Raw genomic sequence first — 17,290 nt, forward strand, 5'->3', positions numbered from 1 at the left:
CTTGCCACGTTTGTTAAGTGAATCATTGCAGTTGTTAAATTAGTAATGCGGATGTTAAGTGAATCTATCTTCCCCGTTGATTTGGCTCATCAGATGGTTGCAAAAGGAGTTCAAACGACCCCGGGGACAGGGCAACGGTCATAAATGTGAGTCAGTTGTCAAGCACCCGAAAGTAAAGCAAATGACCATGGGGATGCTGCGATGGTTGTAAGTGTGAAAAACGGCCATAAGTCACTTTTTTCAAGGCTGTTGTAACTTTGAACGGTCACTAAGCAAACTGTTGTAAGTCAAGGACTACCTGTATTATTATTATTATTATTTTAGAAAACCGAAGGCTGAGAGAGAACATATATTAGGGTAAGAGCAGGGGTGGGATCCTACCAGTTTAACAACCCGTTTGCCTGAGTGCATGCACCAGGGTGCGTACTGTGCATGCATGCACAGTTCAAAGAATACTTACCTTCCGGATGGCTGCTTGGGAAGGAAAACATCTGAGGCATAGCAGAGTGCCGCGTGACTCAGCTGAGAAGGTAGGTAAAGCACTGGGACAGGCGGGCGAGCCCACTTGCTCATGGGAGCGAACCGGTTCGCTCCCAGCCGATCTCTAGAGCTACCGGTTCGCCCGAACCGGTCTAAACCAGTCAATCCCACCCCTGGGTAAGAGCAGATGTTGGTAACAATGGAGCCAACTCACCATCTCAGCTCGCAGGCCTGATGGCATTTTGAGAGGCTTCCACAAAATCAACCGGGATTGATAGCCTGCGTTGTTTGGGGGGAAAGAGGCAGAGGTGGGTATTCCATAAAGTATAAGTATAATCTTTATTGTCATTGTACTTAAATACAACGAAATTGGTTTTAACCTCACTGGTGCAAAATTATAACAGAAACGAAAAAGAAAAGAAAAAGAAAAAAAACTAGTGTGTGCATGGAGTGATTGTGGTTGCGTTTAAAAGTCTCACAGCCCAAGGATAGAAACTATCTTTAAACCTGTTTGTTCGGCTGGCTATACTTTGATGTCTTCTGCCTGATGGTAGAAGAGCAAAGAGACACTGACCAGGGTATGAATCATCTCTGAGTATCTTCCTTACTCTGCTAAAGCAGCGAGGCCTGGCGATGTCACCCAGTGGTGTCAGAGGGCAACCAATGGTTTCTTGTGCCGAATTGATCACTCTCTGTAGTGCCTTCCTGTCCGCAGCTGTTAAACCGGCATACCATACTGTAATACAATATGTGAGGACACTTTCTATGGTGGACCGATAGAAAGAGGTCATCAGCCGTTGTTCCACCTGCTTTTTTCACAGGACTCTAAGGAAATGAAGTCTCTGTTGGGCCTTTCCAATCAGCAGAGATGTGTTGTTTTTCCAGGTGAGATCTTGACTAATAAGCAGTCCCAAGAATTTAAAAGAGGAAACCTCTCCACACAGCTCCCCTTGATATATAGTGGGGCAGATTCCTCTCTGTACTTCCGGAAATCCAGTACCATCTCCTTTGTCTTACTAGTAAAGAGAGTGCCACGGTAGAAAAGGCCTTCTGCTTAGCACCCACCAAGTGCAGGATTCTAGCAGATGGCATCTGTAGCCCATCTTTTCTGCTGGATAAGTTGGGATGGTCAGGTGAAATCAGATCCCTCCAATAACCCAGCCCCAGTCCCCCTTGGACTTCAAAGGTCAAAATCCTTGAATTGGACCCAGAAACAAACTGGTAATGCAGCTTGCGATGCAGAGGCATGGCGTATGTTGTGCTAGTAACGCATAGAACTGCTTGTGCCACTGCATTCAGCTGAAATTTCCAGATACTCTTCAAGGGCAGCCCCACGTAGAGCATTGCAGTGGTCCAACTGGGAGGTGACTAGGGCAGGAGTGACCAAGAGCAGAGACCTTTGATTGAATTGTTGAAAGAAATGTCCTTTTGGGTTCAGCTCCAAGTGGGGAAGAAGACACTGGAGACATGGAGGCTGCTTGGAAAGATGGTTTATTGGTGGACAGGGCCACATGGCTTGAGCCCTGTACAGAAAAGGTGATCACATGTTTCAATGTAGGTGAAGAAGAAGAGAAAGGGCTGAGGAAGGGGCTTGTTAGGCTTTTTATACCCTGTTCAGTCCCACCTCTCTGTTTCCTGTTCCTGTGTAAGAAATGTATTCTGACTGGTTATCAGACTCCCATGGTGCCATGCAGGGGGCTACTCTCTAGGCTGTGATGAGTTCTCAGATGCCTTGTGGTCAGTTGAGTAATATCCCTTCCCCCTACAGCTGCAGTGAGGAGAAGTCTTTATTATGTAAAGTGGTCTAGCCTGGCCATCTTAATGGCCCATTAGCTGGTGATGGGCAGAAAGCTATAGGCAACTATTCTGTCTTTTGAAACATGTTTCTTTTCACATCCAGAGAAATATTCTGCCTTTTCAATATTTCCTAGGATATTTCATTTTTCTGGGAGAGGGCTGGATAATAACTTCCCACAAAATAACAGGTGCAATTGATGCACGGTGCAGTTATGCAAAGGCCCTCCTGCCACCTGCTTTTGGAAAAGGAATTGTGGATTCCTAGATTGTTTAGAGCAGGGGTCACCAACCTTTCGGACCTCAGGGACCACTAAATTCATAATTTTAAATCCCACGGACCACTAATATGATCTGCCTAATGACTGGCTGGGAGGGTGTGGCTAGGTGGTCATGTGACTGGATGGGTGTGGCCAACTCGATATCACTCATGTCAAGGAACGCCTCACCAGCCTCTATTCACCAACCCCTACCCAGCCACTCCTCACCTCCCCTATGGACTTCTTAGGGCCCCAACAGGAAGCAGTTGCTGGAGCTAAGCAGCCAGCATCAGAAGGAGTTGACAAAAAAGATCAGTTCAAATTGGATCTGACCGAGGAGGAGGCTCAGCAGAAGCACCTCACTGAGGATTACAAGCAGAGGCTTTCCAAGCAGTGGGAAGACCTGCGGAAGTGCAAGGCCAGGTATTTGGAAGCTCAGCAGCCTGAGATGGTCAGCCAGTTCCAGAACATGATGCAGTCCCACTGGAACAAGGTCCTCTGGCTGTTCTCCACCAGAGGCACTTCCCTCCAGCCTTCGCCCAAAGCCCCACACCAGGAGGCTGAAGCAGACCCCAAGTTGGAATTTCTGCCCCCCTCCGACCCCTACAAAAAGACCTTGAATGGTGAGACTCTCTGCAGCAACACAAATGTTCATTGCACACATTCGTCCCAGGGGGCGTAGTTGGAGGACCCCTGATTTAGTGCAATATAAAAAATGCAAATAATTTTTCTGCGGACCACCAAAATTTCTCGCGGACTACCAGTTGGTGACCGCTGGTTTAGACAGTTCAATCCCATCCAGCACCAAAGATGGCATAAGCCTAGAATCAGTGGGGCACAAAACCCCAATCCACTTCTTCAGTCTTGCCAGGATTCAGTTGTAGCTCTTGTCCCCCCTCCAGCCTCCCACAGCCTCTAATGACTGGCATAGAGCACAGCATCCGTTAATTTGCCAGGAACTGAGATATACAAACGACCATCCTCAGCATGCTGACAACTCAACCACGGTGATGGATCAGCTCACCCACAATCACACGTACACAGTAAACAGGAGAAGGGAAGCCTCCACCTCTGCAGCAGGTCATACAATAAGAGCTGGACAGGATCTCTCCCCAGTCACCACCAGAAGGAGACCATGGTTGATGGCACTGGAAGCTGCTGAGAAGTTAAGTAGGGTGAGGAGAGATGCACCACCCTTCCCAGAGGTTATCCACAGAGGGACCAATTCTGTTGACACAAGGGCCTGAATCCCAACTGAAAAGGATCCAGATAATCCACTTCATTCAGGATCCTCCAAAGCTGCTGTGTAACCACCTTTTCAATCACCCCCAAAGAGGTTTGATACCGGATGAAAATTGACCAGCACAGAGGGGTCCAGCAATCGCTTCAAATAGCTTTTTGAAGAGAGAGCTAATCAAAGTATCCTTCAGAGCAGCGGTCACTAACTGGTGGTCTGTGGACCATGAGAAAATTTTGGTGGTCCGCAGAAAAAAATTTGCATTTTTTATATTGCACTAAATACTTAATATTTAATACTTAAATATTTAAAAATCTTTTTAAAAAATTCATATTAGTGGTCCGCGGGATTTAAAATTATGAATTAAGTGGTCCCTGAGGTCCAAAAGGTTGGGGATCCCTGCTTCAGAGGCAATTTTTCACTCAGTTTACCACAACTAGAGCCCATTCACACTACACACACAGACACCCCTCCTCAACCAGCGAGGAGGGTCATGTGGCCGAGCTCAGGGTCCTAAGAGTCCTATTCACGTCATCAGGCAAACTATTCAAATATACACCTTCCAGATCAGTGGTGGGTTTCAAATTTTTTTAGAACCACTTCTGTAGGTGTGGCCTGCTTTGTGGGAGTGGCTTGCCAGCCATGTGACTGGTGGGAGTGGCTTGCCAACCATGTGACTGGGTGGGTGTGGCCAACTTGTAAAATGTGGTGAAACTCACTTAACAACGCTCTTGCTTAGCAACCAAAATATTGGCTCAGAAACTCTGGCATTTGAAGCATGCAACTCTTAAAGCTGTCAAGTTACCAGACCCTTGCACCCCTAACTCTTTAGGAAAAAAAAACCCAAGGGTGTTCAAACTTGACAGCTTTAAAACTTGTGGACTTCAACTCCCAGAATTTCTCCTCCAATCATGTTGGCTCAGGAACTCTGGCATTGAAGTGTGCAAGTTTTAAAGCTGTCAAGTTACAAGACCCTCACACCCCTAACCCTTTAGAAAAAAAAACCCAGGGGTGTTCAAACTTGACAGCTTTAAGACTTGTGGACTTCAACTCCCAGAATTCCTCCTCTCGCGCTTCATCTTGATGATGTGTGGACAGGTGGGGGGAGGGAGCTGGAACCGGTTCTAAACGGCACTGTAGATTTGTGGAACATCTTCTATAGAAGAGGTTAGAATTGGCAGGAACCCACCCCTGATTCCAGATGTTTTGGACTACAGCTTCCATCAGCTACACCAGCAAGCACTTTCTGGGGGGGGGGGGGGTATACAATTCGCTATGACCAATTCATCAGAGGACTGACAACTTCCCATGGGGCAAGAGTTACATTAATGTCAATGAAATGGTGGAATAATGAAAGAAAGAATGCAAAAGGAGGGATAAAAAGGAAATGCGAATGACAAAATTTTTAAAATTATTTTAAATAATTAAACTGAATTGTGGTGAGTTAGCTGAGGCAAGTTGGTCCGGGCGAATTGGTGGTGGGGAGTTGGCTGAGGGGAATTGAGCTGAGGGGAATTTGCCACAGCAAGCTGTCCCATTCTCCCCTTTGAGGTAGAGTGCCCTTACAACAAGGAGGAGCTGTAGATTGTCAGCTGCAAAATTTCCTTGCTTTCTGATTGGGGTGCACAGACCTTAACTAATGCAGGGTTTGACGCACTACCATTTCTTGAACCAACCGGGCACTGTCTGGATCGGATTCCTGCATTAGATCGGGCAGCGAACCACCACGTCACCCAAACCCACAACGCTCGGGTTGCAAAAGACGTCGAGCAAACAGATCACACGGTGACTTAGCAGGATGGGGGGGGGGGATCAGTTAAGGGAGGGGAGGCGAAGGAGTTGTTGTATTTGCGCAATGTTTTTTTTTTTAAGCAGGCGCGTGTGCAAAGGATAAATCGGAGCCCATCGCCTTGGTGGCCGCGGCGGGGTTGCGGAAGGGATTCGAACTCCATTTAAAAAAAACAAAAAAAACTCACCAACACCATTTGAGACTCCAGGGTTATTTTTAGGCAGCTCCAAAACGAACAAAAACATCGCGCTGTTGCCAGGATCGACTCCCTTCGGGGCTGGAAGGTTCCCCGTAAGCAACCGAAGCCACCCGAAATGGTGTAGGCAGGGTCTCCTGCTTGAATGGGGGTGGGGGTTGGGGTTGGACTAGATGACCTTTAAGGTACCTCCCAACTCTGTTATTCTATATTCTTGCCTTCAGAATTTGTGGGCGTTTCATCTCTGGAGGCTTTGAAAAAGAGACTGGACTGCTATTTGTCAGAAATGATGTAGGGTCTCCTGCTTGAGGGGGGATGGACTAGATGATCTATAAGGTTCCTCCCAACTCTGTTATTCTATATTCTTGCCTTTAGAAGTTGTGGGAGCTTCAAAGGTGTAGGGTCTCCTGCTTGAGCGGGGGTGGGGGGTGGGGGGTGGACTAGATGACCTATAAAGTCCCTTCCATCTCTATTAATCTGTCTATTTATCTGTCTGTCTACTTTACCCCGAACACGGTTTACATAAACCACGGTTTACTGTCTTCCCCTAAAACCCCAGATCTTCAATGCCACCTGGGCTGGCATCGCCCAGCTCCCTGGTCTGCCACCCCATCCCACGCCGGCACAGCCTAGCCTCTCCGTCTATCTCCCCCAGAGGGCTTCAAACTTGGCTACTTTCAGACTTGTTGGACTTCAACTCCCAGCTGGCTGGAGAATTCTGGGAGTTGAAGTCCACAAGTCTGAAAGTGGCCAAGTTTGGGGACCCCTGATATTCTCCCCGCACCCGAGACGGAGCGGCTGATTTGGAGGGGCTCCTTCAAAGCTCCATCCAAAAGAACCAAGGCTTTCCTCTCCGTCTTTGGCGGTCTGGGGAGGGGGTGTCTCTTTCCAGCTGCCCCTTGCGGGGCGCGGGGGCCGAGAGGGTCGGGGCAGCGGAGGCGGGCCCGCCCAACTTCGGTCAACTTTGCGGGCGGAGCGCAGCGCGGCGCCCGCTTCTCTCTCTCTCTCCCCCTCTCACCTCCCCTCGGGCCCTTTTGCGCACGAATCCGCGACGTTTTCCACCCGGGCTGCGGCTCGCCCAGCCGAGATAAAGAGGCGGCGGAGTTGTGGGCCACGCGCGCCTTTCGGGAGGAAGGAAGAAGAGCCCGGCCAAGCGGGCGAAGAGCCGCGGGCGGGGGAAAGGCGCACCTGTTGCTGGCGAGGGATGGATCGCAAAAGCGGCGGGGTGGAAAAGAGCCACCTGCTCGACGGGGCGGAAAGCAGGTGAGTCCGGGGAAGGGTTTCTTCCTGCCCTGCCCTTTTCTTTTCTTCCCTTCTTTTCTTCCCTTTCCTTTCTTTCTCTCTCGTCCCCTCTCCATTCCCTCCCCTCCCCTTCTTTCTCTTTCCATCTTTCTTTCCTTTCTTTCTCTCTCCCCTTCCCTCTCCCTTCCCTTCTTTTCTTTCCTTTCCTTTCTTTCTCTCTCCTCCCCTCTCCACTCCCTCCACTCCCCTTCTTTTTTCCCTTCTTTCCTTTCCTTTCCTTTCTCTCTCTCTCTTCTCTTTCCCCCTTTTCATTCTTTTTCTTCTTTCCTTTCCATCTTTCTTTCCTTCTTTCTTTTCTTTCTCTCTCCACTCCTCTCTCCTCTCCTCTTCTCTCTTCCCTTCTTTTCTTTCCTTTCCATCTTTCCTTTCCTCCCCCTCCCCTTTCCCTTCCCTTCTTCCCTTCTTTTCTTCCCTTCTTTCCTTTCTTTCTCTCTCCTCTCCCTTCCCTTCTTCCCTTCCCTTTCCATCTTTCTTTCCTTCTTTTCCAACTTCTCCACTCCAATGATGATGCCAATCGCCTCTGCCCAGCTTTCTGCTCTGCCACCCTCCACTACCATGGCTCGATCTCGTGGCCGAGACTCCCACGCAATTATTGAATTTCTTTTTTATATTTTGCAGTCATTATTCCTAAAAAAAAAAAAAACACTTCAGGTTTCCATTCTATTTTAACACCTGTTATTACCTCTAGCCACTTTTTGATCCTTTTCCAAAAAAATTTAGCCTCCTCACAGGTCTACCATAATAAGTGGTAGTATGTTCCATGTATTGATTCACATTTCAAGCATTTTGGGGAAGTATTTGTTGAGATTTTAGCTAACCTTGTTGGTGCCAGGTGCCCTCTGTAAAACATTTTGTACTGATTTTCCTTGTATGCAACCGATAGTGTCATTTTTAAGTTTGTTCCCCCAAATTTTTCCCATTTATCCAATTCAATATTATAGCTAAAGTTCTGTGCCCATTTTATCATTTGTTCTTCCACGATTTCCTCTTCCATTTTATACTTCAGGAGAAATTTATATATTCTTCCTATCATCTTTCTATCTGAGCTGTGAATTATTTTATCCAATTCGTGTGGTTCTGTTTCGATGTCATATATTTTAGTATCATTATTGTGTTTAGTTTTGATTTGCAAGTAGGTTAGCCAGTCAACTTTCATGTTTTGTTCTGCCAATTCTTCAATTGTTTTTAAATTTCCCTGTCCATCAATTATGTCTCTGTAGCTTAGCATTTTATTCATATCTATAAAATTTGGATGGATTGTCCTTTCTGTCAGTGATAGCCAATTCAGGATTTTCACATAGTGGATTTTTTTTTATTTTGAACCAGTTTTGCAATAACACTCTTCTAATTAAATGTTTTTGAAAGTATTTGTGCATTTTAGTTTTATCATCCCATAGGAATGGGAATTCTCTCCGTTCTCTTCTTCCCTCTCATTTCTTTTCCATCTTTCTTTTCTTCTTTTCCAACTTCTTGGCCCCAATGATGATGCCAATCGCCTCTGCCCAGCTTTCTGCTCTGCCACCCTCCGCTACCGTGGCTCGATCTCGTGGCCAAGACTCCCGCGCAGGGCACCCCCAGCCGTAAAGCGGCCTCCTAAGCCCAGACTTCCTGGAAGTAAATTTCCAGTTAATCCGAAGGAAGGCTTGGCTGCTCAGGTGGATGGGAAAATGCCCCAAGAGATCATGATCTGACATCTTATTCGCTTCGGAAAGGTCCTATTCCCCGCTTCCCCATGCCCCCAATCAAATGAATCAAAGGATTCTCAATCCAAGAAAGCCCCCACTTTATTATTATTATTTTTTGCCAATGCTAATTTAAAAAGAAAAGTTGCAGGGATTGGAATAAACAGCCACCCCCCACTCCTTTGGAGTTGTTCTATTTCAACTTTATATTCTCATAAAGTTGAAATTCTCTCCTCCCACTTATGACTGTAACTTTGTTGCTTGTATCATTACGGTGTATATTGATTGTTTCCTGGTATGATTTGATTGCTTATTTGTACCCTATGACTATCATTAAGTGTACCTTATGATTCTTGACAAATGTATTTTGTCTTTTTATGTACACTGAGAGCATCGGAACCAAAGACAAATTCCTTGTGTGTCCAATCACACTTGGCCAATAAAGAACTCTATTCTATTCCATTCCGCTCTGCTCCGTTCCATTCTGTTCTGTTCTATAGGTGTTCAAATCTCTCACCCGTCCACTACTTTAAAAAAAAAAATAATAATCAGTGTTGACAAAAAATAAAAAGGGTTACTTTCTCTTATATTGCCACCCCGTTGTTCAGGACGGGTGTGTTCCTTAGGATAAAGCAACTGTTTGCGAGGGCTTCACCTGTTGAATTTCTGCTTGCTTTGTATCTGCTAAGAGCAAGGCAGCTGCAAGCCCTATTCCCAAAAACAAAACAAAAACAGATGGCACCAAATTTCTGCAGGCCTCCCAAGGTATGCCGTGAGAAAGTCGTTATCTCTTGCAAACAACTTTGAGGTCTTTTAAATTTGTTCGGAAAGATTTTTACATGGGGGAGGGATCTCTGGTGTTCCTCAAAGAATTAATGCAAAGGGATGGATTCTCATTTGAAATATGCCCATCCCCGAGAGTGGGATCAGACCAAAGCTACCAGTTTTTCAGGGCTACTTAAAGTGAGATCATAGCTTGAAGGGGGAAGCTAGTTAGAATTGCTAGTTGCATTTGGACCATAAGGAAGGCTGAGCGCCAAAGAATGGAGGCCTTTGAACTCTGGTGCTGGAGAAGACTCCTGCGAGTCCCTTGGATTGCAAGGCAATCCAACCGGTCAGTCCCAGATGAGATTAACCCTGACTGCTCCGCTCCCAGATCCTGAAGAGGAAACTCAAATACTTTGACCATCTAATGAGAAGGAAGGACTCACTGGAGAAGAACCTAATGCTGGGAAAGATAGAGGGCAAAAGAAGAAGGGGACAGCAGAGAAGGAGGTGCCTGGATGGAGTCACTGAAGCATTAGGCGTGAGCTTAAATGGACTCCAGAAGATGGTTGAGGACAGGAAGGCCTGGAGGAACGTTGTTCAGGTGGTTGTGATGGGTTGGACATGACTTCGCAACTAACAACATGTTGCTAGTTGCTGTAACATTCGGACAACTGTATTCCCTGTCTATTTGTTGAAGCAACCTAGTATAAAACCCCTTGAATTGGAAAGTGGCAGTAATAGGGTTTCAAAGGGCAGATATGTTTTGGGCTATGATATTTATTAGATTTATAACATAAATTTATTAGATCCTAACTCCTAAAAGAGTCACTTGACAGGGAGATGGGTGGCATATACATTTAATAAATCCATTAAAAATAATTTTTTCATCAGAAAAAATGTAAATCTGCTTCTCATTTTTGCCCTCTTCAGTATTATTTCCCCCCAAGTTTTTTATTGTTTTATTTAACATCAGTATCTACCTAAACGGTGTATTGTTTGGGTACAGTTCATTTTAAGAAATAGTAGTAATAATAATAACACTCCTAACATTGTTGGTGATCACATAATAATAGTAGTATTTGCTTATCTATCTTAGTAAGCCACCTGTCCATCATCTCTGATTTTTTACTTTTTAAACATACATAATAATAATCTTAATTTCTAATATTTACTTATGCATAATAACTGTACTAACTTCCATCATATGACAATATATACAATAACCTTTTCCCAGTTTTTAGTCAGCTCTATTTCCTGATCTTTAATAAAACCGCTCCCATATCAAAAATTTACTCTACATCTATCCTCTCTTGCCATTTTTAGTATTTCAACTCATTGACTTTTTGGTCAGTCTTCCTTGCTCCTCCCTTGGGACTTTGTATCCCTCTACATCAGGGGTCACCAACATTTCGGACCTCAGACTTTAACTTGCCATCCCTAGGTGAACACTCTGATGGGGCACAGGAGTTCATGGCTTCCATGACAACCATGGACTTGACCCAAGTAGTTTAGGATCCAACTCATAGAGCAGGACACACACTCAACCTTGTATTTCTCTCGGGGCAGTGGAGACAGGATCTTGAATTAAGGGGAATAGAGATCTCACCCTTGTCATGGTCAGATCACTTCCTGCTGAGGCTCGACTTTGGGATACCACTCCCCCATTGCAGGGAGGTGGAGCTGATTAAGTGGTTCTGCCCCAGGCGCCTGATGGACCCGAAAGGATTTCAGAGGGAGCTTGGAGGGATACCTGACTCCCTTGCCCACAATCCGACAGAGTCCTTGGTCACGGCCTGGAATGCTGCGGCGGCTGAGGCACTAGATCGGATTGCGCCTTTGCAGCCTCTCCGCGGCAGTGGATCCAGGAGGGCATCTTGGTTTACCGAGGAACTCTGGGAGTTGGAGTGCCAAAAGAGACGCCTAGAGCGACGCTGGAGGATTAGTAACTCCAAATCTGACCGAACACTATTAAGAGCCTTTATTAGGACTTATTTAGTGGCGATACGGGTGGCAAAATGTGCACATTTTTCCGCTCTTATTGCATCCGCGGAATCTCGCCCAGCCGCCCTGTTTAGGGTGACCCGCTCTCTCCTGAAAGGTGAGGAAGCGGGGGAGCCCCTGCAGGGAAGAGCTGAGAAGTTTGTTCAGTTTCTGTCGGATAGAATCACTCAGATTCGGGCAGACCTGGACTCTACTTGGGCAGCACCAGCTGAGATGCCGAGGGAGAGTCTTAGTCAGATTTGCTGGGATGAGTTCGAGTTTGTTACCCCTGAGGAAGTGGACAAGGCCATGGGAGCGATGAGTGCCTCCACCTGTTTACTGGACCCGTGCCCCTCCTGGCTGGTCTCGACCAGCAGGGAGGTGACACGAGGCTGGCTCCAGGGGATTATGAACGCATCTTTACAGGAAGGGTCTTTCCCGCAGCCGTTAAAGGTAAGGCCCCTTCTTAAGAAGCCTTCTCTGGGCCCAGCCATTCTTAAAAACTATCGTCCTGTCTCTAACCTTCCTTTTTTGGGAAAGGTTGTTGAGAAGGTGGTGGTGCTTCAACTCCGACGGACCTTGAATGAAGCAGATTATCTAGACTCCTTTCAGTCTGGTTTCAGGCCTGGATACAGCACAGAAACCGCTTTGGTCGCGCTGACTGATGATCTCTGGCGGGCCAGGGATAGAGGACATTCCTCTATCCTAGTGTTTCTTGACCTCTCAGTGGCCTTCGATACCATCGACCATGGTATCTTTCTATGACGGTTGGAGGAGGTGGCAGTGAGAGGCACAGTTTTACAGTGGTTCTCCTCTTACCTCTCTGACAGGTTGCAGTCGGTGTTGGTCAGGGGACATAGGTCAACCCCTAGGCCCCTTAAATGTGGTGTGCCGCAGGGCTCGGTCTTGTCCCCCCTCCTATTTAACATCTACATGAAGCCGCTGGGCGAGATCATTTGGCAGCACGGGGTTAAGTATCATCAGTATGCTGATGATACACAATTGTACCTCTCTACCCTGTGCCAGCTCAGTGTAGCGGTGGATGTGATGTGCCGATGCCTGGAAGCTGTCAGGATCTGGATGGGGGTAAACAAACTTGTACTCAATCCTAACAAGACTGAGTGGCTGTGGATGTTGCCCCCGAAGGACAGTTCAGACAGTCCATCCTTGATCCTGGGGGGTGAAAAGTTACACCCCTCAGAGAGGGCCCGCAATTTGGGAGTCCTCCTGGATTCACGGCTGACACTGGAACACCATTTGTCGGCTGTGACCAGGGGGGCCTTTGCCCAGGTTCGCCTGGTACATCAATTGTGGCCCTACTTGGATCGGGAGTCACTCCAAACAGTCACTCACGCACTAATCACCTCAAGGCTGGATTACTGCACTACGCGCTCTACATGGGGCTACCCTTGAAAAGTGTTCAGAGACTGCAACTAGTCCAGAATGTAGCCGCGCGAGCGATATTGGGTGTACCTAGGTACACCCATGTCACACCGATCCTCCGCGAACTGCACTGGCTACCTATTGGTGTCCGGATGCAATTCAAGGTGTTGGTTATTACCTTTAAAGCCCTACATGGCTTGGGGCCAGCATACCTGCAAGACCGCCTACTGCCACATTCCTCCCAGCGGCCGGTGAGATCCCACAGGGTGGGCCTCCTTCAGATGCCGTCAGCCTTCTCTATGGCTGCTCCGACCCTTTGGAATGAGCTACCCCCAGAAATCTGGATCTTGCCCACTCTCATGGTCTTCAGAAAAGCTTTTAAAACCTGGCTATTCCGGCAGGCCTGGGGCTGTTGACCTCATTGTTGAGGTCCAGCCCCGATCGTAACGAATGTATGTGTGTTGTTTTTAACATGTTTTTATTGTCATTTTTATTATTCTTTTTTCTTTTGATGTAAGCCGCCCGGAGTCCTCCGGGATTGGGCGGTCTATAAATCAATTTAATAAATAAATAAATAAAATAAATAAATTCTCCACCATAGTTACGTTATATAACAAATGTGGGAAACCTTTTGCACTGCTTAGTCTTTTCCCTTTTAGTGTTGAACCTACAACGGGCCATACAGTTTATTGATTGTAATTGTAGTATAGTTAAAAGGTAAAGGTTTCTCTTGCACATATGTGCTAGTCGTTCCCGACTCTAGGTGGTGGGGTGCTCATCTCCATTTCAAAGCTGAAGAGCCAGCGCTGTCCAACGATGTCTCTGTGGTCATGCGGCCGACATGACTAAATGCCGAAGGCGCACAGAATGCTGTTCCCTTCCCACCAAAGATGGTCCCTATTCTTAAGAAGCCTTCACTTGCATTTCTATGTGCTTTCAAACTGCTAGATTGGCAGAAGCTGGGACAAATAACGGGAGCTCCCACAGTTACGTGGCACTAGGGATTCTAACCGCCGAACTGCCGACCTTTCTGATCAACAAGCTCAACATCTTAGCTACTGAGCCATCGCTTCCCTCTCAGTAGTATAGTCAGATCACATATAATTGACAGGCTGGATTTTATTATAGATTTTAGTTGTCATTTATTATTTTATACTAGAATTTTTGTATACAATACAATGCAATACAATACAATAGCAGAGTTGGAAGGGACCTTGGAAGTCTTCTAATCCAACCCCCTGCCTAGGCAGGAAACCCTATACCGTTTCAGACAAATGGCTATCCGAAATCTTCTTAAAGACTTCCAGTGTTGGGACATTCACAACTTCTGGAGGCAAGTTGTCCCACTGGTTAATTGTTCTAACTGTCAGGAAATTCCTCCTCGGTTCTAAGTTGCTTCTCTCCTTGATCAGCTTTCATCCATTGCTTCTTGTCCTGCCTTCAGGTGCTTTGGAGAATAGCTTGACTCCCTCTTCTTTGTGGCAACCCCTGAGATATTGGCGCACTGCTATCATCTCTCCCCTAGTCCTTCTTTTCATTAAACTAGACATACCCAGTTCCTGCAACCGTTCTTATATATTTACTGAGCGTTTTTATTTGTTCTGGTCTCTGATCTAAGACTGTAATAAATTGATTGATCATGGGTCTCCCCCTCCCTGAAAATCATAATATGATTTGATGTTTGATGAACATATCCATTGGGTTCATACAACGCTTTAAGTTATTATGACATTGGTGTGAACCCTAAACCATCATCAAATTGCTGCTTGCAGTATTAACCAGGGCAGTAGGCTTCTGAACTTTTAGCTCTCCAGGTGTGCTACACTTTCATTCCAAAATCCCCAACCAGAGATGTTCAGTAGATGTGATCGAGGGACCACCAGCAAAGGGGAAAGATTGTGCCAGCCCAGAACTTTGCCAGATAGAGACCTGGATCAGGCAATGGTGTATTTGCAAGGTTGAAAGGAGAAATGGGTTCAGAATAACCAAATTCTTGAATCTTTCAGGGTGTATTTAATTTAGGATGTGATAGCTTTTGTTTGACAAGATTCTGTTTACACTATTGGGCGGTAATCAAATAAAGGATTGGATTCAGTTGGATCTCACTGTCTCATCTCGTGGCTGGGGCGTCACTATAGGACACTTAATACAAGTACATTTGAGTAAGGGATGAAAGGCTACCAGTTCGGACCTCTTCGCCCAAACCACTAGTAAAAAAATACTACCGGTTCGAGTGAATCGGTATTTCTGTCGATCAGCTGTGATGTGTGATTTATATTAGCTAGAAAGCAAGATTTCCTGCTTTCTAGCTAATCTAAATCGCATGGCAAAGCGGATTCCTCCCCCCCCCTCCCGTCGCTGTTCTACATACCTTTGCAGGCCCACTTGGTAACAGGCTCCGCCCGCCTGCCCGGATGTCATCATGTGGAAGGTGATGCTCTGTACATGTGTGGAAGGTCCTGCCACATGCACAGAGGTGGCACGTGGAAGCGGAACAAACGTGTGTGTACGCTTACTCACATTTGCAAACTGGTAGCAAAGGTAAGTAGACTTCATCCCTGAGGCTAATAGGCAAAATGTGTAAGTATGTAAAGGTAAAGATTTCCACTGTCCAGTTGTGTCCACGTTTAGTGGCTGGTGCTCATCTCTGTTTCTTAGCCGAAAGAGCCAGCATTGTCTGAAGATGCTTCTTTGTTTTTTTGTTTTTTTAATTTAATTTAAAACAAACACAATCTTTCTTTACATGCTGTAGAAAGTGTATCAGTTGGTTACAAAAAGACTTTTGTGCATCTCTTCCACAGTCAACAAACATACTTCATATTAACTCAAGAATTTTAACTCAAATATTTAAACATGTCACCATCATCATATCTCCATTTTCATTTGACTATAATTGTTTATCATAAAATATAACAAAGTTTAATACATAACCACATACTGGCCTTTCAATTACTATTTCTAAGATCCTCCATTAAGACTAAATCCTTATGTCCTATTCTAGCTAAACATCCATAATATTTAATAAGAAAGTTTTCTAATCCTCTTTTCCAAATCACTGTTTAAAATTTACATCCAGTTTCTATATTATACCCATTTCTATATATATGTTATTCTTATCCCTCCTTTTTTTGACTATATCCTGTATCATAACATTTTCCCCCAATAATCGAAACTTTAGCTGCATCTAAATTGGTTCCCCCCCCTTTTTAATTAAACTTTATGTATAATCCAAAGGGATTTCTAATCTTCTTTACATGGGTACCATTCCATATTCATATCCAATTATTTTTATCATAACTCTACACATTGTATACATTAATAACATTATCAATTATTTATTTAAACTATCTATTGTCAATAAATTTCACTAAGTTTAACTAGTTTTAAATTATATTCTTCCATCTATCACCTGTATCTTTCCAATAGCAAAACAGTCTCGTATCTTTTGCCATTTTTGGTGCCAGTCCTCTAATCATCTCCTTGATCATCTTTGTATGGACTCCTCTTAGCAACTCCTTGCTTATAAGATCTCTCATGTAATCTTGATACCCTTCTTCTGTTTCCTTAATCAGCTTATCTTTGATTGTCAGTAATGTTATCCATGCTATTGCTAATGAGATTTATCTCTTTAAATCCATAGATTCTTTGTTTTCTTCTTCTTCTGTGTCTTGCCCTATGGCAGAGATGGTGAACCTATGGCACGCGTGCCACAGGTGGCACGCGGAGCCATTTGTCACGGCACGCGAGGCGCTGCCCTGTCAGCTGGCCAGCGCACATGCACGCGCTGGCCAGCTGAGTTCACCCTTTTTTAAAGCCATTTTTTGCCCTACCCAGGCTCCAAATGCTTTATAGGAGCCTGGGGAGGGCAAAAATAGCCTCCCCCCCCCCGGAGGCCCTCCGGAGGCTTCATGAGCTTCCCTGAAGCCTCCGGAGGGCAAAAAACCGGCCCTACAGGCAAACTGGAAATTCAGGAATGGACTTCCGGTTTGCTCGGATGGTCATTTTGACTGCTCTGGAGGCTTCAGGGAAGCCTCCTGAAGGTCCCTGAAGCCTCTGGAGGGCTTCCGGGAGGCGGGGGAGGCTGTTTTCGCCATCCCCAGGCTCCTATAAAGCCTCTGGAGCCTGGGGAGGGCGAAAAAAGCATGCAAAAAATGGGGGGGAGCCTGTAGTGCGCTCATGCGCATTGGGGGTAGTGCATTGCATTATGGGTGCAGCACGCCTGCACACGCCCCCCCCCCCGTGCTCTCCCCACTTATGGCACACGAGCCAAAAAAGAGGTTCGCCATCGTTCCCCTATGGGATAAATTTCCCCTCCCTTTGATTCCTCTTTCAGTATTCCACTCTTTCCATTTTCAGAGACCAGCCAATCACCATAAATATCAGCAAATTTAATCTCTTTATATTCATTTTCACTTTGAT

The 17,290-nt window shown here is 45.8% G+C and overlaps 1 protein-coding gene across 1 annotated transcript in view; it reads left to right on the forward strand.

Annotated features, from left to right (window-relative positions):
- The first annotated feature begins 6,960 nt into the window (after positions 1 to 6,960).
- The window catches only part of SLC30A2 (solute carrier family 30 member 2), a 28,124-nt gene continuing 17,794 nt past the window's right edge, over positions 6,961 to 17,290 (forward strand). Inside the window, exon 1 of the mRNA XM_032227761.1 lies at positions 6,961 to 7,019. Within this exon, the coding sequence (XP_032083652.1) occupies positions 6,961 to 7,019 (59 nt within the window). The remainder of the gene's footprint in view (positions 7,020 to 17,290) is intronic.

The sequence above is a fragment of the Thamnophis elegans genome, chromosome 12 (assembly GCF_009769535.1).
Source record: "Thamnophis elegans isolate rThaEle1 chromosome 12, rThaEle1.pri, whole genome shotgun sequence".
NCBI classification, from domain to species: domain Eukaryota; kingdom Metazoa; phylum Chordata; class Lepidosauria; order Squamata; family Colubridae; genus Thamnophis; species Thamnophis elegans.